We start from the raw sequence: 23,781 nt of genomic DNA, 5'->3' as shown, positions 1-23,781 counted from the left end.
ACATGGCCACATGCAATTTTAAAAAATATCTTTCATCTTTTAAATTGTGAGGCCCTTTGGTCTTCTCAGGCTGCTGCCACCTACAGGCTATGTCATTCTGTCACCATATGGTCTACTCTTGCTGCTTCCACCTCCAGGCTTGGTAATTCTGCCACATTTTGGTCTCCTCATGCTGGTGCTACCTCCAGAATGTGTAATTTTGCCACCATGTGGTCTCTTCATGCTGCTGGGACATTACCTAAAAAATTTTATGGTAGCACTAGCTACCATAAATCTTAAATTACATTTTAAAATATATCTTTTCATCTTAGAGATTGTGAGGCCCCAATGTCTCATCATGCTGCTAGGACATTACCTAAAAATGTTTATGGTAGCAATAGCTACCATAAATCTTCACTTAAAATTTGAAAATGTATCTTTTAACCCCTTAAGGATGCAGCCCATTTGGGCCTTAAGGACGCAGACAATTAAATTTTTACGTTTTTTGTTTTTTCCTCCTCGCCTTCAATAAATCATAACTCTTTTATATTTTCATCCACAGACTAGTATGAGGGCTTGTTTTTTGTGCGACCAGTTGATCGTTGTAATGCCATCACTCACTTTACCATTAAATGTATGGCGCAACCAAAAAATACTATTTGTGTGGTGAAATTAAAAAGAAAACCGCAATTTTGCTAATTTTGGAAGGTTTTGTTTTCACGCCGTACAATGTACGGTAAAAATGGCGTGTTCTTTATTCTGTGGGTCAATACAATTAAAATGATACCCATGATAACATGCTTTTGTATTACTGTTGCGCTTAAAAAAAATTGCAAACCTTTTAACCAAATTAGTATGTTTAAAATTCCCCTATTTTGAAGACCTATAACTTTTTCAATTTTCCGTATAAGCGGCGGTATGAGGGCTCATTTTTTGCACCGTGATCTGTACTTTTTATTGATACCATATTTGCTTATATTGAACTTTTAATCCATTTTTTATAAATTTTTTGGGGAATACAATGTTATAAAAAAGCTTCTATTTTGGACCTTTTTTTATTTTTATGTTCACGCCGTTCACCGTACGGTATCATTAACATTTTATTTTAATATTTCAGATATTTATGCACGCAGTGATACCAAATATGTATATAAAATATTTTTTTTTACTTTTTGGGGGTGAAATAGGGAAAAAGGGACAATTTACGTTTTTATTGGGGGAGGGGTTTTTTCACATTTTTTTACTTTATTTTTTTACTTTTTTTTCTTTTATTTTTACACTTTAATAGTCCTCATAGGGCACCATTTATAGCAATCACTCGATTGCTAATCCTGTTCAGTGCTATGTATAAGACATAGCACTGATCAGGGTTATCGGTCATCTTCTGCTCTGGTCTGCGGGAAGGCAGATCAGAGCAGAAGACGCCGGGAAGGCAGCGGAGCCAGGTGAGGGGACCTCTGTATGCCGTGCTGGATGATCGGATTGCCGAGGCAGCGCTGCGGGCGATTCGATCATCCATTTTAGTGACCGCTATGCTGCAGATGCCATGATCTGTATTGATCACGGCATCTGAGGGGTTAATGGTGGACATCCGTGGGATCGTGGGTGTCCGCCATTACAGGCGGTCCCTGGCTGCAATCAGCAGCCGGGACCTGCCGCGCATGATCTGGGCATCGCTTCGATGCTCGCGGTTATACTTAGGACGTCAATGTATGTCCTGGTGCGTTAAGTACCACCTTACCAGGATGTACATTTACGGTGCTCGTCGTTAAGGGGTTAATCTTAGGGATTGTGAGGCCCTATGGTCTCATCATGCTGCTAGGACATTACCTAAAAATGTTTATGGTAGCACTAGCTACCAAAAACCTTTAATTAAAATTTGAAAATGTATCTTTTAATCTTTGGAAATGTGAGGCCTAAAATCTTCAATTTATATTTTACAAAATAATCTTTTCCATTGTGAGGCCCTATGGTCTCGTTGGGCTGCTGCCACCTCTAGGCTCTGTCAATGTGCCGCCATGTGACTCCTTGTTAATGTGCCGCCATGTGACTCATTGTTGGACTGGGTTTTGTGGTTATACAGTTTTAGCTCAAAGTAAATGCCAGGAGTCCAGGACATTAAACTTGGAAATCTAATATAAATCTTACATTTAAATTTTAAAAAATCTATGTAATCTTTTCAAGACTGAGGCCCTATGGTCGTCGACATCATATATTACCTGTGGAATTACCAAAAGAATCCAATGAAACAGGTTGGAGCGATAACAATGAACCATAACTGATTAAATGAAACATTCGCACTTTCACAGTCAGGGGGGCGTTGAAAGGCAGGAGCTGGAACAGATGGTATCTCGCCTGGCGGAGGACCGCCAGCTCGATGCTCACCAGAATGGGTACTCAAAAATTTTTAATAAATTTATTAGCAAATTAAATCAAATAAAAATTACATAAAAAATCTCTTTATTCTCTTCAATTTTGATGCCATATGGTCTCCCTGCTGCCACATCCAGACGCTCTGCGGCAGTGATTCTAATAGTGATGCCTGTAATCTGCAAGTCATACTGAATAACAGTATTATTTCACTAAGGACAAGACTAAGTGTTCTTCACCCCTATTGAGGCTATATGGTCTCCTCATGTTTCTGCCACCTCCAGGCTGTGTTATTCAGCCAATATATGGTCTCCTCATGCTGCTGCAAACTCCAGGCTGTGTCATTCAGGCACTATATGCTGCCGCCAACTCCAGGCTGTGTCATTCAGCCACTAAAGTCTCTTCATGCTGCCGCCACCTCCACGCTGTGTCATTCAGCCACTATGTGGTCTCCTCATGCTTCCGCCACCTCCAGGCTGTGTTATTCAGCCACTATATGTTCTCCTTATGCTGCTGCCACCTCTACGCTGTGTCATTCAGCCATTGTATGTTCTCCTCATGCTGCCGCCACCTCCACGCTGTGTCATTCAGCCACTATATGTTCTCCTCATGCTGCCGCCAACTCCATGCTATGTCATTCAGCCAATATATGTTCTCCTCATGCTGCCGCAAACTCGTGGCTGTGTCATTCAGCCACTCTATGCTGCCGCCAACTCCACGCTGTGTCATTCAGCCACGATATGTTGTCATCATGCTGCCGCCACCTCCACGCTGTGTCATTAAGACACTATATGGTCTCCTCATGCTGCCGCCACCTCCACACTGTGTCATTCAGCCACTATTAGTGTTGCTCGCGAATATTCGCAATGCAAATTTTATTCGCGAATATCGCAGATTCGCGAATATTCGCGAATATAGCGCTATATATTCGTAATTACGAATATTCTTTTTTTTTTTTTTTCACAGTACACATCACAGTGATCACCCCTCTCTGCTTCCAGCTTGTGCTAATTTTCGCATGCGCAAATTTTCGCATATGCGAAAATAAAACGCGAATATTACGAATATGCGAATTTAGCGAATATATGAGGAATATTCGTCCATATATTCGCGAAATATCGCGAATTCGAATATGGCCTATGCCGCTCAACACTAGCCACTATATGGTCTCCTCATGCTTCCACCAGCTCCAGGCTGTGTCATTCAGCCCCTATATGGTCTCCTCATGCTGTCGCCACCTCCACGCTGTGTCATTCAGCCACTATATGTTCTCCTCATGCTGCCGCAAACTCCAGGCTGTGTCATTCAGCCACTATATGCTGCCGCCAACTCCACGTTGTGTCATTCAGCCACGATATGTTCTCATCATACTGCCGCCACCTCCACGCTGTGTCATTCAGAGACTATATGGTCTCTTCATGCTGCCGCCACCTCCACGCTTTGTCATTCAGCCACTATATGTCTCCTCATGCTTCCGCCACCTCCACGCTGTGTCATTTAGCCACTACATGGTCTCTTAATGCGGCCGCCACCTCCACGCCCTGTCATTGTGCCGCTCTGCGACAGTGATTCTAATAGCAACGCCTCTGATCTGCATGTCATACTGAATAACAGTATTATTTCACTAACCAGGCACACACCCCTATTCAGGCTCTCTGTAGGCCAGAATTAGCTGTTTTTTTTATAGAGATTTGCCGCAAATAAATTCGGACCGAACCAAATTTTTTCAGAAAATTGGCTTATCAGCCGAATCGAAATTTCGCAAAAACTCGCTCATCTGTAATTGTGTCCTATGTAGGAGCATGTGACTACAACAACATCATCCATCACCTGCACTACTTTCATGCAGAACATTCCAATAGAGGAGTGATGCGATTGTCACATGCTCCTTCACAGGATGCCATGGACTGGATCTCCGTCGGCCAAGAAGAAAAGACAGGGGACTAGGATATGAAGCTTCTCATTACACACAATGGGAACAAAGACAAGGATAAGTAACAATAGTAAGTGATTTAAAAGTGCCATACCACCAATCACAGACAGAGAAAACCTATTGTATAAAAAAGATTTTAGAAGTGACCAACACCTTTAAGTGTAACTTCATTTGTTCATATTTATAATATCCTTTTTATGTAGGGAAACCATAGACTACTTCAATTCAATCTCTTCTTTTTATAAAAATATTTTCCCTAAATAATATAATGCCCAAACTACTTTTTGTCTGTTACTAAATTCATTTTCAATGTGGTAGATGTAAATTTAGATTATGTATGAATTTGCCACACATTTTCTAATGACATATTGGCCCTGAGTTACTAAGAGTGGAGTGTAGTTTTCTTTGTGGACTTTAATTCCTAACAAACTTTTTCCACGGTATTTACTAATGTTTTCCTACACTTTGCACTTTTCCCTACATTTTCCTTTTTTACACATGCTCTGATCTGTGGGATTTTCCACAGCACAAATCCACATGCCCCCTTTTCGGTAGCCATGCCCCCTTTTCCTGATTGCCACGCCCCTTTTTCTGGTTTTCTCAGTAAAATGGAGAGTTGGTCAGGTTTTTTTTTCATTCTGGCGCAAATTCTGGCACACACTCTGGCACAGACAGAATTTCTGATGCAATGTGCCAGAATCTGGCACACAACCAGAGAAAACATGTGGGGTTTACAATAGTAAATCAGGGCCAATGTGTCTTTCAGTGAGCCACTGATATGTCATGTTTTTACATTCCACCCTGCTAATTACCGTATTTTTTGCTTATTTATTTATCTTTATTTAGAAGTATGCAATAAAAAAGAAGTGGACATAAGTTTTCTGATTGATGGTTCTACCAGTATCTATGACCCAGACTTCAAAATAATGAAGGAATTTATGGTATCTGTTATTGATGATTTTGATATTGGACCCGGAAAGGTTCATGTTGGTGTTGCTCAATATAGTCATTTATTCAAAACAGAGTTTCAACTAAAAACATATTTGGATAAGGAAACTTTAAAGCTTGTGATTAAGAACATCACACAGATGGAAGGATACACCCTTATTGGAAATGCCTTAAAGCAAACAGATTCTGCCCTATTAAGTCCATCAGTTAATAGTCGTATTAATGAAAAGATACAGCAGATATTGATCGTCATAACAGATGGAAACTCACAAGATGAAGTCGCAACACCTGCAGAAGCATTAAGAAGTAAAGGCGTCTCTACCTATGCTGTGGGAGTGGGAGATGTGTCTGAAACGCAGCTCCTTCAGATTGCTGGAAGATCAGACAGACAGTTTTCTGTCCACAATTTTGATGCTTTAAAAAGCATTAAAAAGAGATTGGTCGAAGATATATGTATACAGCGACTTGCTGAGAGTGAGTATGGTCTGTGTTTTTTATGTATGTACAACTCAACTGTATCGCCAATTGTAAACGTCACCTTGGATCAGAACAGAGGTATCGGTGGTTGCAACAGTATATCACTGTAATTTATCATGGCATCAATCGTAGAAAGCCACAGTCTGCAATAGCTGCAAGTGGTCTGTCATGTGATCAACCAATAGGACAAACAAATTACAACAGCCAGTTAAAAATTGCATAAACTTTCAGAGCTCTACTTATATATTTACAAAATATACAGAAAAATGTATTCAAGAGAGTAAGGGGGACATTTACTATTGCGTTTATGCCTTTTTTGTGGTGGCAAAAAAGGTGCCATTTTGATATATGCCCTTTTTTTTTAAATTGACTGTGAAATCCAGCTGTGGGCACTTTCAGAAGTGGCAGATGATATTAATCATTTGTGCCTTTTGGCAAAAGGGCACATAAAATGGTGCATCAACCTTAAACAAGCCACAAATTCATTCCATGTTGAGGCATCCTTTTCCTTGTGACTTGAGCCAGTGAAAGCTGAGGTAAAATTCAAAAGGTGCCATATTTATTAAGGCCGTGCCCCTTTATAGTAAATTTGAAGCACAACAGGTACAAATTCAGTCAGGAAAAACGGCATTGTACAGGCAACATTAAAAAATGTCCCCCTATATGTGCAATTTGTGAGAAATAGTTTTTACAGGAAATAAGGTATAAGCTGCTAAATTCTTCTGGTTATGACGGTTACTTCAAAAATATTCAGGTTAATAGTGTTATAGTGGTAGGAGTTTTCAGGACAAAAATTTGGATGGTCCATTATCCAAAGGGGTCACATTCCCTTTCCACACATTAATGGCATATTGTATTTGGCATAACAATAAGAAAACAAATATTTAATACAGGATTATACTTATCATTAACTTGTAGCTTGAATCAAAGTTCTCTAGGCCCCTCAACCACCATTTAATTTAGTGCAGTTTTCCATTCATGGCAGTACAATGTGCTAGTGTCTTTGGGGCATTTAAAATACTTGGTATGAAAATATATTCCCTCTTACTATTAGGACAAACAACCATACAATGATCTACTCTCCAAATTGTCAAGATGAATGCCCATAGAAGCAATATTTCTGCTATTTATGGATATCATAGTCTTATTCATGTCTTTTCTATCATTTTCCTTGTAGATTGTTCACTTGATGTCATAGTTGGTTTTGATATTTCAACATATCCAAATGGTGGCAAATTATTTGATGGCCAAAAACTATTGGAAGTTGGTATCACTAATATCTTAAACAGTATGATGAACTTGAGAAGTGCAAGCTGCATCTCCGGTGCTGTACCTCAGATCAGTGTAGCCTTTTATATTCCAAACGCCGAAGCATTCTTTACTCCACAATTTCACACTTACAGTTCGGACTTTGCTCAGAAACTCAAAGACATTTCTGTCAAAGGGGCTTCCTATCTAGCAACGCCTTTTCTTCAGTCTATGTGGAAGATTTTTCAAAAGAACAATGCAGGAAAAGGGAAGGTATGTACCTGTGTTTGTTACATAAATCATATGATCTCAATTTCAGTTCATTTTACATGCTTTCTTTATACTATGTAGATGATACTAGTCTTCACTGATGGCTTAGATGAAAATGTGGAAGACATTGAACAAACAACAGAAGATCTTCGAAAACAAGGTACATGGCACAATATCATTGCTTTGTCACTATGCATAATTCAGATATATATTAGATCGATCAAATTACTAATACATTAAGCCCATCATTGTGACTTGATTTTTGTTACTGAAGAAAGAAAGCAGCAATGTACTATACTGTTGGTTATGGGTGAATGTAAAATTTGTGGCTCTGGGAGTACTGGTCCTCACTCGGAAAACCCAACTGTGAATGAAGTCAATACGACATGGGAAAAATTAAATACAGTTCTCCTTCAGTAGTAAGAAAACTGTCTCTCAACTACCACTTAAAGATAGATACCCAGCAAATCTCTGTCCAACCCAAATAAGAACATTGAAACATGGCTAGTGATATTATCCAAACCAGAGTTTCTTCTCTTGATAAAACGCTCTGGGGGCTACTGGGTGTCACTGAGGAAATAGAGATCTGCATGACATATAGCTATTATATAGCTCTTATCCAGAAGAAAACTGTCTCTCTAATGCCACATATACCTACTCTGCATCTCATTTGGTACCCTATGTAGGCAAGAATCCCGAAATTGCTATCTTCAGATTAGTGTCTCTTCCATTTTGAGAAGACTCTGGTTAGGCGAATACATTGATTTACAGAACACATCAGATTTTGACTTACTGAGTAGCTCTTTGAACATCTACTATACTTACCTCTAATATCCTAACATACTGTAATATTATTGTATTTGTTTAAGATATTGTGCATTTTATATATTTGTATGAATTACCTACCTTACCTCTGACTCATTACCCCTCAGTGTATTATATAATGGTACACGACATATCGAGTACATATGAGATAAATCTTATGTGTCATTTTGTTTTGTTTGTTTTATTTTTATTGTATTAACTCATACTTCTAATAAAAACTATTGAACCAGAGATGCCCATTTGGGGCTTTTTATTTTCCTTAGGCATACAACTGTATTATTGCACCATACAATCTTTAGGTTGTACGGAACAATTTTATGGCATCCATATAACTTTATGGATCCATTGAGTTCCTCTATATGCCTCTGTATGTTTCATCATGTGTATACTGTGGCTAATCCTCTCCTAGAAGCATATCTCTGTAACATGGCACCATACCAGGGATCTGTTTAACTACACATGGAGTGACTATGACTCTTCAGTGCTGTGTAGGCCTCCATACAGGTTTCAAGTACACTGCTTTGCTAGAGTTATAGGATTATCTTGTATGGATAGATCTAATGCCCATATTTGTTTCATAATACCTATAGTTTATTCATATAAAGTGTAAAATATAATTAGTTATGTAAACCTGTCTATCCTTTTCTACAAACTTTTTCAGGGTTAGATGCCCTAGTTACTGTTGCCTTAGAAGGAACAAAAGAATATGATAACATTAAATATATTGAATTCGGCAGAGGTTTTGAGTACAACTATCAGATGCATATTGGTATGCCAGATATTGGATTTAGCCTTGCCCGACAAATGGTAAGTTTGGTATTATGTTTCCAGAATAATTGCTGCAATATCACTTTCCCAGTCATAGTAAGAATTGTTATAATTCGTAAAAAAATGATAACACATTTTATCTTTCTTTTTAGTCACTTCTGTATGAGAAGTCATGTTGTTGTGTCTTTTGTGAGTGCACGGGACTAAGAGGACCACCTGGCATTTATGGAAATCGGGGACGAAAGGTTTGTGTATTTCATCACAGAAGTCAAATACAACTTGTCAGTGAAAACTATGGATGAGTGAATCGAATCTGACGAATCCAAATTCGTCATGAATTTCAGGAGAAATTCGATTCGCAACAAATGCGAATATTACCGCGATTCGATCGAGCGAATCCCTTCATTAAACACCATTTAGTGCGGTCCAGGCTCCAGGGCATATAAAATGGCAGATCCACATGTGAGGACATGGGGGAAGGAATCCTGGGAAGCCGGGAACAAGTGTAGGCGGGATGACCCTGAATCACAGCCAGCCACCCCTGTGAAGTCCCAGCCCTATATAATCGGCAGCCATCTCAAGGCCAGTCACTTCAGCCTTTTATTGCAGAGAGAGAGAGAGAAAGGGACAGACAGCACCGTGTGTTGCACAGAAAAGCATTTTTACAGCAGCGATTCACCTCCCAGTCACATCAGCGTTCTATTACAGAGAGGGACAGAGAGCAGTGTGTTGCACAGAAAAGCTTTTGCTGGTGCTGCAGTCCCTCCCTTTCTACACCTTTCAGAGAACTGATGGCTTGTGCTGAGCTGAGGTGGAGAGTGCCAAGCTGTCATTTCTTAGCGAAAAATGCATTACCAACCCTGCACAATTTTGTGGAGCAGAAGGTGGGCCAGTCCTGGTCGATGTGTACCAAAGTGCCCAGCAGCGCTGACGTGTGGAGCTGTAACTACGGTCAGGGAAAATACCTGTCCTTTACGGCCCACTGGGTGAATGTGGTTCCTGCACAGCCACAACAGCAACTTGGACAGGTCACGACGCTTCCGCCTCCACGCTCTCAGGCTGTTGGTCCTGTGACAGTGTGCGGCTCTGCCTCCTCATCCTCCACAGTATCCTCAGCCTCCACTGCAAGGACAAGTCTCAGTGCCCCTCCAGCATACCATGTGTGCAGGGCACGGCGGTGTCACGCTGTTCTTCACATGGTTTGCCTTGGCAAACGGAGTCACACAGGGGAGGAACTGATAAAAGTAATTCATAAAGAAATGAAATCATGGCTTACTCCACGAAAACTGGAAATGGGAACCATTGTGACCGACAACGGGAAGAACATCTTGTCTGCGCTGCAACAAGGAAGCCTGAGACATACGCCCTGCATGGCACACATGTTCAATCTGGTTGTGAAGTGGTTCCTGAAGTGTTCCTCCCATCTGCAAGACATCCTAACAATGGGAAGGAAACTTTGAATGCACTACACCACAAAGCACACCCTCCTTGAGCTGCAGCGTCAGAGCAGCATCCCCCAACACAGTCTGATTTGCGATGTTTCCACACGTTGGAATTCCACCCTCCATATGTTGGTCCGACTATATGAACAGAGAAAAGCCATCACCAATTTCTTGATGATCCAAGCGGATAGGGGCACTCCCCTGTGTAACTTCAATGTCAACCAGTGGCAGTTCATACATGACACCTGCCGTTTGCTCAGGCCCTTTGAGGAACCAACATTATTAGTCAGTCGCCAGGATTACAGGATGAACAATGTCATTCCACCGCTTCATCTACTACAACACGTGTTGGAAACGATGGCTGGTCAGGGCACTGGAGACATGTCGCCTACATATCACAGCCACATTGTTACGTTATGCTCTCTGTCACGCTGCCCATGAGCGCTTGGTCCCCTTACCTGCTGCTGCCGACGGGGCTGGATCTCGCATCATGGGATGCACCCGCATGCGAGCCCCAATCCATCACTCTCCGGGTGTTTCTCCTGCCTCCGCCTCTGCCTCTCTTACTCCGGCATGCGTGTTCCCATCCCCTAGGGCGCGCACGCCGGAGCTTTAAGATTTAAAGGGCCAGAACGCTCATTAGTGTAATTAACCTGTGGCTCATTTATAAATTCCTCCACCCTCCTCACTCCCCTGCCGGATCTTTGTTGCCTTGTGCCTTAAAGAAAGTATTCCTCAGTATTGCCTTGCCGTGTATCGGATCCCTTGCTTTTTTACTTTGACTTTGCTCCTCTACCACCTGCCTAATGAACTCCTGCTACGTCTTGACTACCTTACTGTGCCGCCTGCCCTGACCTTCTGCTATCCAGACTAAGAGCTGCCTTATCCCTCCTGTGCCTTGCATCTCCTCAGCCACCTGTGTGGTCGAGCTGTGCCAGGGGTGGCGACCTGGGTGCCGCCTGCCTGCCGCAGCAAGGCTCTGGTGAAAACCAGTGGCACATTAGACTCCGCTCCCTGGTACAGTTTGAGTCATCTGCCACACAGATCCAGCGGATCCACATCCGCCGGTGTTCCTGTCTTTTGAAACATGAGTGTTACACAAATGAGCCCTGTGGGGCTGAACTGGAAGAGGAGGAGGGGCACAGTAGAGCACAGTTTAGGTTTCGCAAGATTGGCGGTTTTTCTAGTAATAAGACAGGAGAGGAGGAGAAGGAGCAGCTAGAGAAGCTAGAGGGTTATAATGAAGGGGAGACAGAGGACCCAGACACACCATGGCAGTATGCAGTGGAGATGGAGGCAGGGATTCCCTCCTACTCACTTGCACAAATTGCTCGATTCATGCCCGCTTGTGTAGTGACCACCGAATTGTCACTATTCGGCAGTGGGATGACTTCTGGCTCTCCACCTTATTGGACCCTTGCTACTGGCACAAAATGGGGGCCTTTTTACACCCACTGAGAGGGAGGACAAACTGACCAACTACAGAGACATCCTACATAGTCAGTTGGCCAATGCCTATCTATGCCATCGTTCATCCTCTCGCAGGTTTGACTCGGGGGGCCCACTGCACTCACCTTCCACTGCCATGGCTGCTGGGGAGGGTTGGGGTGGAAGGAGCAGTACCAGCTCCATCAGCAGCAGTCTGAGTCTACAGTTGCTGATGAGTAGCTTTTATCGACCGCATAGTGAAGTAACTCATCAGCAGTAGGTAGACCTGGAGCAGGACCTGAACCAGCATGTGGTGGCATACCTTGACATGATCATGCCAACACACCTTGAAGATCCACTGTACTTAAGAGCAGCCAAACTTGATTTGTGTCCGCAACTAGCAGAGTTTTTCCCTGGAAAAGCTGTCCTGCCCGGCCAGTAGTGTGCCATCAGAGCGGGTGTTTAGTGTGGCGGGGGCCATAGTAACCCCAAGGAGAACTCGTCTGTCAACAAAAAATGTGGAGAGACTGACCTTTGTGATTAATCAGGCATGGATCTGCCAGGATTTCCACCCACCAATGCCTGATGCAGCAGAATAGATGCCACACCAACACTTCACAAATATGGATAGTGCAAAACATATTTAAAGGACATGTCCGGTGCTCACTTTTCTTATTGTATCCATTTCGGCTGCAAAAAAAAAAAGAAAATAAGCTTTCTCTTGCCTGCCTACGCTCCGCCGGTGCTCCGGTACAGGCGTTCAGTCCCCGGGCTGTATTCTTCTTACTTCCTGTTAGCCCGGCACGTCACACGGAGCTTCAGCCTATCACTGGCCGAGGCGGGACATCGCTGCGGCCGGTGATAGGTTGAAGCTCCGTGTGACGTGCCGGGCTAACAGGAAGAAAGAAGAATACAGCCCGGGGACCGAACACCTGTACTGAAGCACCGGGGGAGCCTAGGCAGGTAAGAGAAAATTTGTTTTCTTTTATTTTTCAGCCCGGAACAGATAAAATAAGAAAATTGAGCACCGGACATCTCCTTTAAGGTGCTGCTCCCCAATTACAGACATTCATCTGAATGAGACCACAAGTATGTATTGAGGATATGCATTAGCTAAAATGCAACTTTTCTTAGAATAGAAATAAATATATATGTACCCAATTTTTTTTTTAATCAAACAAAAGGAAAGGTGTGCAAAAAACACCATGTGCCACCTACACCACCAAGTATTAATGTGATTCAAAGACCTCTAAAAGGTGGAAGGGAATAACGTATGGGCCATTGTAACCGGCAGGGGTAAAAAACTTCCCCTGTAAGGCCCTACTCTCGTATTATTAATTCCCTTCTTGGCAAGTGTTACGCGCCCAAAAATGGGTGGCCCCACACAGGAACCTTTCTCTATTTCTCCCTACAAACACTGCCATTTCCCAGGGTTTTTAGGTGGAAATAGAGAGAAGTTCTTGTGTGGGGCCGCCCTTTTTAGGGTGAGTAACACTTGCCAAGAAGGGAATTAATAGTGCGAGAGTAGGGCCTTACAGGGGAAGTTTTTACCCCCGCCTACTACAATTGACAATACGTTGTTCCCTTCCACCTTTTCGAGGAAAGTGTTACTCATCTTAAAAGGGCAGCCCCACACAGGAATCAATCTCTATTTCCACCTAAAAACCCTGGGAAATGGCAGTGTTTGTAGGTGGAAATAGGGAGAGGTTCCTGTGTGGGGCCGCCCTTTTTAGGGCAAGTAACACTTTACAAGAAGGGAATTAATAATGCGAGAGTAGGGCCTTACAAGGGAAGTTTTTACCCGCAGCAGTTACAATGGACCATACGTTGTTCCCTTCCACCTTTTAGAGGTTTTTGCATCCCATCAATACTTGGTGGTGTAGGTGGCACATGATGTTTTTTGCACGCCTTTCTTTTTGTTTGATTTAAATAAATAATTTGGTCCATATATTTTATCCTAAGTATATTATTAAAAGTTAAGTTTTACGTAATGCATATCCTCAATACTTACTTGAGCACACTAATACTTTTACAAAAGAGACCGTTTTCTTCTGCATACTTGCTTCAGCTACTATTCTGATCATGCCACCCGCCTGATGCTATACATCTGATGCCAAGTTCTCCTTTTTTCACCCATCTTCATCACCGGGTACTGGTATTGCCACCCACCGCATCACTCGGTCACCGGGTCACTTTCAGGTCTCCTGATGCTGCTGCTGCCACCTCCAGGCTGTCTCATTCTGCCACCATATGTTTTCCTCATACTGATGCCACCTCCAGGCTGTCTCCTTCTGCAACCATATGTTCTCCTTATGCTGATGCCAGCTCCAGGCTGTCTCATTCTGCTACCATATGTTCTCCTCATGCTGCCGCAGGCTCCAAGCTGTCTCATACTGTCACCATATGTTCTCCTCATTCTGCTGCCACTTCCAGGCTGTGTCATTCAGCCACTATATGTTCTCCTCATGCTGCGGCCACATCCACGCTGTGACATTCAGCCACTATATGGTCTCCTCATACTGCTGCCAACTCCAGGCTGTGTCATTCAGCCACTATATGGTCTCCTCATGCTGCCGCCACCTCCACGCTGTGTCATTCAGCCACTATATGTCTCCTTATGCTTCCGCCATCTGCAGGCTGTGTCATTCAGCCACTATATGGTCTGCTCATACTGATGCTATGTCCAGGCTCTGTCATTGTACCACTCTGCGACAGTGATTCTAATAGCGACGCCTCTGATCTACATGTCATACTGAATAGCAGTATTATTTCACTAGCCCAGCACACACCCTATGAGTGTTACAGCAAGGCTAAATGTTCTACACCTTTATTGAGACTCTCTGTAGGCCAGAAATAGCCATTTTAACCCCTTAAAGGGGTACTCCTGTGGAAAACATTTTTTTTTAAATCATCTGGTGCCATAAAGTTAAACAGATTTGTAAATCACTTCTGTAAAAAAAATCTTAATCCTTCCAGTACTTTTTAGGGGCTTTATACTAAAGAGAAATCCAAAAAGAAATGCATTTCCTGTGATGTCCTGACCACAGTGCTCTCTGCTGACTTCTGCTGTCCATTTTAGGTAACTGTCCAGAGAAGCATATGTTTGCTATGGGGATTTTCTTCTTCTCTGGACAGTTCCTAAAATGCACAGCAGAGGTCAGCAGAGAGCACTGTGGTCAGGACAGCACAGGAAATGCATTTCTTTTTTGATTTCTCTTTAGTATACAGCCCCTAAAAAGTACTGGAAGGATTAAGATTTTTTAATACAAGGGATTTACAAATCTGTCTAACTTTATGGCACCAGTTGATTTAAAAAAAAGGGGAGTACCCCTTTAAGGACATGCATCGTAAATGTACAGCGCTGCTAAGAAGTACTTAGCGCACAGCGCCGTGCATTTACGGCACAGCTTTCCTGGATCACCGCGTCTCTGGATGCGGTGATCGGAACGGGATGACTGCTGATATCTATCAGCAGCCATCCCGGCATATCACTCAGGGGGATCCTGAGACCCCCCATGTCGGCGATCGCGGCAATTCGCCGGTCAATTCAGACCTGCTATTTGCCGCTATTCCGGGTCAATCGGGTCTCTGGTGACCCGGTGATCCAGAAAAAAAGGGTAAATGGGGCTGTCCGAGCCAGCCCCATTCACCCTTACCCAGCAGGAGTGAGGTGTCACGGGTGCTGCCTAACGATCACGTGATTGATCGGTCGGAACGATCATCTAATCATGGACCTGCTGGGCAGTGATCGGGACGGCGATCGGAGCGGAGATCGGCGCGCCGGGGATCTCCTACCTTGCCCTGGTCCGGCGGGGATCCCCTCAGGATCGGTGGCAGCGACAGGAGCAGCAGGATTGGTCCCGGCGGAGGTCCCGGCAGAAGGATACACCAGGAGGTGAAACCTGTTCACCTCGTACTGTTGCTTAGCAACAACTCGCAGCATGCAAAGCTAAAGGGCATGCTCGGAGTTGCAGTTTTGCAACAGCTGGAGTTCAAACTACAAATCTCAGCATGCCTTTGGTAATCTGTGCATGCTAGGGGTTGTAGTTATGCAACAGCTGGAGGCACATTTTTTCTATGAAAAAGTGTGCATCCAGTTGTTGAATAACTACAACTCCCAGCATGCACATACTACCAAAGGGCATGCTGGGAATTGTAGCAGTGTGCCTCCAGCTGTTGCAAAACTACAACTCCCAGCATGCCCTGTCAATGCTTGCTGATTGTTGCAGTTTTGCAACAGCTGGAGACATATTGGTTGTGAAACCGAGTTTGTTACCGAACTCAGTGTTTCGCAACCAGTGTGCCTCAAGCTGTTGCAAAAATACAACTCCCCGCATGCACTGAGAGACTGTACATGCTGGGAATTGTAGTTTTGCAACAGCTGGAGGCACACTGGTTGCGAAACACTGAGTTAAGTAACAAACGCTCTGTGTTTCGCAACCAATGTGCCTCCAGCTGTTGCATAACTACAACTCCCAGCATGTATGGTCTGTCATTGCATTTGGGAGTTGTAGTTTTGCAACAGCTGGAGGTTTGCCCCCCATGTGAATGTACAGGGTACATTCACACTGGCGGGTTTACAGCAAGTTTTCCGCTGCAAGTTTGAGATGCGGCAAATTTTAAGCCGCAGCTCAAACTCCCAGCTCAAGCTCACTGTAAACCCAACTGTGTGAATGTACCCACAAAACACTACTCTACACTACACCTACACAAAATAAAAAGTAAAATACTACTTATGCACATACCCCTACACAGTGCCCCCCCCCCCCCCCCGAATAAAAAAAAAAAAAAGAGTCTTGTACGGCGGTTTTTCCCAAAAAAAGCCTCCAGCTGTTGAAAAACAACAACTACCAGTATTGCCGGGCAGCCACTGACTGTCCAGGCATGCTGGGAGTTTTGCAACAGCTTGAGACACCCTGTTTGGGAAACACTGCTGTGGAGTATTTTTGTGGCGGATTCAAATCCCCAATTTAGGCCTCAAATGCGCGTGGCACTCTCTCGCTTTAGAGTCCTGTCGTATTTCAAGGAAACAGTTTAGGGCCACGTATGGGGTATCTCCGTTCTCGGGAGAAATTGTTTTACAAATTTTGGGGGTCTTTTTCTCCTTTTACCCCTTATGAAAAGGTAAAGTTGGTGTCTACACCAGCATGTCAGTGTAAACAATTAAAATTTTTACACTAACATGCTTCTATTGCCCCATACTTTTAATTTTCACAAGCGGTAAAAGGGAAAAAAAGACCCTCAAAATTTGTATGAGTACAGAAATTCCCCATATGTGGATGTAAAATGCTCTGCGGACGCACAACAAGGCTGGGAAGTGAGAGCGCACTATGTACATTTGAGGTCTAAATTGGTCATTTGCACAGGGGTGGCTGCTTTTACAGTAGTTCTGACATAAACGCAAAACAATAAATACCCACATGTGACCCCATTTTGGAAACTACACCACTCACAGAATGTAACAAGATGTATAGTGAGCCTTAACACCCCACAGGTGTTTGAAAATGAAAAAAAAAAATTTCACTAAAATGCTGGTGTTACACTACATTTTTCATTTTCACAAGGGAGAAAAGAAAATTTGTAACCCCATTTCTTCTGAGTAAGGACATACCCCATATGTGGATGTAAAGTGCTATGCGGGCGAACTACAATGCTCAGAATAGAAGGAGCACCATTGGGATTTTGGAGAGAGAATGTGTCCGAAATTGAAGGCCACGTGTGTTTACAAAGCCCCCATAGTGCCAGAACAGTGTACCCCCCCACATGTGACCCCATTTTGGAAACAAAACCCCTCATGTAATGTAATTACGTGGTACAGGGAGCATTTACACCCCACAGGTGTCTGACAGATTTTTGGAACAGTGGTACGTGAAAATGTAAAATTTTATTTTTCATTTTCACAGCCCACTGTTTCAAAGATCTGTCAAACACCAGTGGGGTATAAATGTTCACTGCACCCCTTATTAAATTCTGTAAGGGGTGTAGTTTCCAAAATGGGGTCACATATGGTGGTGTCCACTGTTCTGGCACCACAGGGGGCTTTGTAAACGCACATGGCTCCTGACTTCTATTCCAACCAAATTCTCTCACCAAACGCTCAAGGGCCCTCCTTCTATTCTGAGCATTGTAGTCCGCTCGCAGAGCGCTTTACATCCACATATGGGGTATTTCCATACTCAGAAGAAATGGGGTTACACATTTTGGGAGGCTTTTTCTCCAATTACCCCTTGTAAAAATGAAAAATTTGGGGTAACATCAGCATTTTAGTGAAAAAATAAAATTTTTCATTTTCCTGTCCAACTTTAGCGAAATTTCTCAAACACCTGTGGGGTGTTAATGCTCATTGTACCCCTTGTTACGTTCCTTGAGGGGTGTAGTTTCCAAAATAGTATGCTATGTGTTTTTTTTATTTTTTTTTTTTGCTGTTCTGGCACCATAGGGACTTCCTAAATGTGACATGCCCCCCAAAAACCATTTCAGCAAAATTTGTTTTCCAAAAGCCAAATGTGACTTCTTCTCTTCTGAGCATTGTAGTGCACCAGCAGTGCACTTGACGTCCACACATGGGGTATTTCCATACTCAGAAGAGATGGATTTACAAATTTTGGGTGGCATTTTCTCCTATAACCCTTGCAAAAATGTAAAATTTGGTGGAAAACCAGCATTTTAGTGAAGAAAAATTAATTTACACATCCAACTTTAATGAAAAGTCGTCAAACACCTGTGGGGTGTTAGGGCTCACTGGACCCCTTGTTACGTTCCTTGTGGGGTGTAGTTTCCAAAATAGTATGCCATGTTATTTTTTTTTTTGCTTTTCTGGCACCATAGGGGCTTCCTAAATGTGACATGCCCCCCAAAAACCATTTCAGAAAAACTTACTCTCCAAAATCCCATTGTCGCTCCTTCCCTTCTGAGCCTTGTAGTGCACCCACAGAGCCCTTGACATACACATATGAGATATTTCCTTACTCGTGAGAAATTGGGTTACAAATTTTGGGGGGCTTTTTCTCCTTTTACCCCTTTTAAAATGTCAAAACTGGGTCTACAAGAACATGAGAGTGTAAAAAATTAAGATTTATAATTTTCTCCGTCATTTTGCTGCTATTCCTATGAAACACCTAAAGGGTTAACACACTTTCTGAATGTCATTTTGAATACTTTGGGGGTGCAGTTTTTATAATGGGATAATTTATGGGGTATTTCTAATATGAAGACACCTCAAATCCACTTCAAAACTGAACTGGTCCCTGAAAAATTCCAATTTAGAAAATTTTGGGAAAAATTGGAAAATCGCTGCTGAACTTTGAAGCCCTCTGATGTCTTCCAAAAGTAAAAACATGTCAACTTTATGATGCAAATATAAAGTAAACATATTGTATATGTGAATCAATATATAATTAATTTGGAATATCCATTTTCCTTACAAGCAGAGAGTTTCAAAGTTAGAAAAATGCTAAATTTTCATGGAATTTGGGGATTTTTTACCAAGAAATGATGCAAGTAATGACGAAAATTTACCACTGAGTTAAAGTAGAATATGTCACGATAAAACATTCTCGGAATCATAATAATCGGTAAAAGCATCCCAGAGTTATTAATGCATAAAGTGATAGTGGTCAGAAGTGCAAAAAAGGGCTGCGTCCTTAAGGTGAAAAATGGCTCAGTCCTTAAGGGGTTATTAGCGATTCATTGCGAATAAATTTGGAGCCGAAACTATTTTTATTTCTTTTATTCGGCGAAACGGCTGAATCGAATTTGTTCAAAAATTCGTTCATCTCTAGTGAGAACCTCTAGTGGATATTTCTGTGCCAAAGGATATTATTTTGCACCAGCCTTCCTAAATCAATAATGATCCTAATGATCTAGTGCACAAGTTCCATCACATCAAGCAGTCATGTCTCATACACGATGTAATAGTTTTTACCGAGGCTTAGTTCCACGGTTTACTGCTAATACACATCTTTGATTCTGATCCAAGAAGCTCTTTTTCACAGTCAAAAATGTGACTGTTTTTAGGTTAGGCTGCATTCACACGGCCGTCTAGACCCGTCCTGTCCTTCTCCCGTCAAAAATAAAAACGTATTTTAAAAAAAACGGACAATTACGGATGCAAACAGATGTTATCCATTTGGATCCATTTGGATCCGTTATTGTTCAGTTAATAAGCCAGAAAAAACTTTTTTTTTGTTCTGAGCATGAGCAAAAAACAGATGCAAACTGATGACATTAAAGGCTCATCCGTTTTCCATTGACTTCAATGTTAAATTTACTTTATCTGTTTTTTCTTCTGTTTTTTTGACGGAAGAAAAAATACTGCATGTGCTGTTTTCTCTGCTATCAAAAAAAACGGAAATGAGTGCAGACAGGTACAAATGGATTTAAATGGATTGTAAAAAAATCCCATTGACATGAATGAGATTTTCTTAAAACCGTTTTGAATCCATTATCAGCCTGCAAAAACGGAACCAAAACGGGGATTAAAAAAAACGGGGACAGACGGCCGTGTGAACGCACCCTTATTCTATGACACATCCTATATTTTGAAAATACAGTGACCTTCGATATTAAAAATGCCATCTAAAATGACTTTGAAGGGTTACTGTATTCATGTTACATGTATTTACAGTGTTCTGATCATAGGATCTTTTGTTACATTTTCAAATAGTTTTTAAACACAGTTTCATTTTAAGTGTAACATTCTTGGCTGATTTATTTTGCAATATATATGTCTAGAGTTTCAGATCTGTTTGTTTTTTTACACTTACCACCATAAGACAAGTTGAAGTTAAATGATAAAATTCTGAATGGTTGTAGCAACCACTAGTTAAGAAGCTTATTGTATACTATGTATTATTTATTTAAAGGGGTACTTCAGTTTAGGAAAAATTATCCCCTATCCTTTGGTCTGATCACGGGGGGTCTGCACGGGGCTCATGCAAGGAGCAGGGGCCAGCACGCGTCCTCCATGCATCTCTATTGGATAGCCAAAGTGCTGTACTCATGTATCTATGGCTCTACCATAGACATGGCTGGAGGGGGCGTGTCAGGGCCGGGGCCCCAGGCAGGAGATTGTGTGGCGCTCTTACGGTTGGATCCCCCGTGATCAGACTCTTATGCATAAGCAAAATGCAGTCCATTCCTAAGCTCCCCTAGTGGTTGCTGCAGGATAGATTTCAGCCATTGCATTTCTGAAAACAAAGCTTATGTAATGTCTTGCTCTGGCCAAAAAAGAATTAAATGACTCTAGTTAGGCTGGAGCTGCTAGGAGCTCACCTGTGTCGTCTGGGTGTTGTTCTCAGCTCTGCTACCTATCAGGAAGGTGTATTCATGATCACCTGCCTATATCAGCTAGGAGCAGTGATCAGTTCATTGTCTGTGAAAGGTTATACCTTAGCTAACACCTCCTGCTTACTGGATACCTGCTTGTTTATTGATCTTTGGCTTTTCCCTTGACTCTTCTCTTGCTCTGCGTCCCTGTACTCCGTTATTTCCTGGTACCAACTTCGGCTAGACTTACATTGATTTGACCGTGTGTGTATCTTAGTGTATCTCTGTTAGTTTTTGTACCTCCAGCTGTTTTCCGACTCCTACTGTTTTTGTATATTATTATTTTGACAACGCTGCCCTAGCACTTAGCAGGGAAGGAGGAATTGCCATTGTGGTTGTCAATCCGTCACTTAGGGCAGATAGGCAATAAGTAGGGAAAGTGGCTGTGGGTGAGTTAGGGCTTCACTGTTCCCTGCCCATACGTGACAGGTTAGTTGTGATATATAGCAAGTCAGGCAAACCCCTGTGTTAGGCTAGGTTCACACTGTGGAATTTCTGGGAAGAATTTCTGCTGGAGATCGAGCCGGCGGCACTAGGACAGCGCAGACTACATTGCCGTCCCCATAGATGGCAATGCTTTTCTGAGCAGATCTCCCAAGAGATCCACTCAGAAATGCATTGCAGTCTATGGGGGCAGCAATTCAGTCTTGGTCCTGGCGCTGCTGGCTTGATCTCCAGCAGATATTCTGCCCAGAAATTCTGCAGTGTGAACCTAGCCTTAGGAGTATCTTAGTTACAGTCTGATAAAGGCATATTTTGAGACATCTACTGCAAAAAAAGAAAGAAAAAAAAAAGAAGAAAAGGTTTTAATCAATTGTGCACATCTTCCCAGGGACCCTCTGGAATGAAAGGGTATCAAGGCTATCCTGGAGAACAAGGAATGGAGGTGAGTCTGTATTGTACTATTTATGTTTTTTGCCCTAAAACCAAAGAATGTTCCATTTGTCTTGTCTTTTCCCGATTAACTTTAATGCAGTGGAAATCACAGGTTAGAAAATTAAACTTGACTGCTATTTCATTAGTTTTATACAAGTAGGTTATGTTTTCAGCCACAATACTAAACAATAACATAGTAATTAAACCCTAGTAATGTAACCCCTAAGAAGGACCATCTCTTGACAGGACTGACATATATTAAACATAGATAAGGTGTGCCTAAAATTACATTTTATTGATATGCATTAAAATTCACCAAAGAAAAAGGAACAAGTGATTCCCAAGCAGTGCATAAGAACTGATCAAACTGACCACGTTTCACATAATCATGTAAAGGCTTGCATTGTTAGATGCTGAACGTTAGTATACACTATATACCAAAGATAAAAATGCAGCACCTGTTATAACACAGTGCAGTCATAATTTTACCAATAGCAACCTGTTATGTATACCCTGCAGTGTAAGATCACATTACTGCAATATCCACATAATTCCCAACGTACATATCTGTCCACCTGTGCATGGCCTGCACCAGGGGGAAGTCCTCAGGGGATCTCAGATATATTAAAGGGGTTATCTGGAGCTAAGACATCTTATCCCCTATCCAAAGGATAGGGGATAAGATGCCTGATCGCTGGAGTCCCGCCGCTGGGGATCCCCGTGATCTTGCACGCGGCCCCCCGTTTGTAATCAGTCCCCGAAGCGTGTTCGCTCCAGATCTGATTACCGGCGACCACAAGGCCGACGGCATGTGACGTCACGCCTCCGCCCCCGTGTGACATCACGCTCTGCCCCTCAATGCAAGCCTACGGGAGGGGGCATGATAGCTGTCATGCCCCCTCCCATAGGCTTGCATTGAGGGGCAGAGCGTGACGTCACACGGGGGCGGAGGCGTGACATCACACGCCGCCGGCCTTGTGGTCACCGGTAATAAGACCCGGAGCGAACACGCTCCGGGGACTGTTTAAAACGGGGTGCCTCGTACAAGATCACGGGATACCCAGCGGTGGGACTCCCGCGATCAGGCATCTTATCCCCTATCCTTTGGATAGGGGATAAAGTGTCTAAGCACCGGAAAACCCCTTTAAAGCACCATATATTCATGGGGTATACTGAGGTAAAAATAGACATATAACGCAAATGCCATAAAGTAGACAATATAGCACAAGTACTGTGTACTAATCAATTGCCTCGCTGCCTATATAGCGCTAAATAAGCAACACAGGTAAGTATACAGAAGTCTATTATCTCGCTGCCCGTACAGCGCAAAGATAAACAGCACAGGCAAAATTAGGTATATAATTATAGGTATATTATAGACCGATGTGCCATACAGGTATCAGTAGTCGTCAGGGTGGCTCCAATAAGTCCGGAGCTCTCACCCGTGCTTACTGTAAGGGAGGGGACTCATGCCGCCAGGATAACGATATCGCTCCTTCTGAGCCTGCAGTGGCAGGTCTCCGGGTATTCTATTCACATCACTGGCCCTGAGTATAGTGCAGAGATGTGAGCGCTGTATAGCACTGCTCCACATCTCTGCTATATTATGGACGATCGCATGGGGCGATATGTCTTTTAGTACAGGTACTACTACTCCCATCATGAAACAGTGTGCTCCATGCTGGGAGTTGTAGTACTACCTAAAAAATTTCAAAAAAGAGAGAGAGAAAAAAGTGAAACACACACACTTTATTAAAAATTAATTAAAATTTTGTTATAAAAATATAAATTTCGTTAAATAAATTATTTTTTGCCATCACTACTGCATCCCTATTTTTATTTTTTTTTGGTACCCAACAAATTTTGGGTACCAAAAAGAACGTCAAAGGG

General features: G+C 42.6%; 1 protein-coding gene across 1 annotated transcript in view; it reads left to right on the top strand.

Annotated features, from left to right (window-relative positions):
• Nucleotides 1–23,781, top strand: part of LOC130273600 (collagen alpha-6(VI) chain-like) — a 199,983-nt gene that overhangs the window by 51,165 nt on the left and 125,037 nt on the right. Inside the window, exons 8-13 of the mRNA XM_056520674.1 lie at nt 5,132–5,704; nt 6,885–7,228; nt 7,307–7,385; nt 8,712–8,857; nt 8,971–9,063; nt 21,848–21,901. Of these exons, the coding sequence (XP_056376649.1) occupies nt 5,132–5,704; nt 6,885–7,228; nt 7,307–7,385; nt 8,712–8,857; nt 8,971–9,063; nt 21,848–21,901 (1,289 nt within the window). The remainder of the gene's footprint in view (nt 1–5,131; nt 5,705–6,884; nt 7,229–7,306; nt 7,386–8,711; nt 8,858–8,970; nt 9,064–21,847; nt 21,902–23,781) is intronic.

This window comes from Hyla sarda, chromosome 5 (genome assembly GCF_029499605.1).
Source record: "Hyla sarda isolate aHylSar1 chromosome 5, aHylSar1.hap1, whole genome shotgun sequence".
NCBI lineage: Eukaryota > Metazoa > Chordata > Amphibia > Anura > Hylidae > Hyla > Hyla sarda.
The sequence above is the reverse complement of the archived record's forward strand: the minus strand, read 5'-3'. Positions and strand labels throughout refer to the sequence as shown.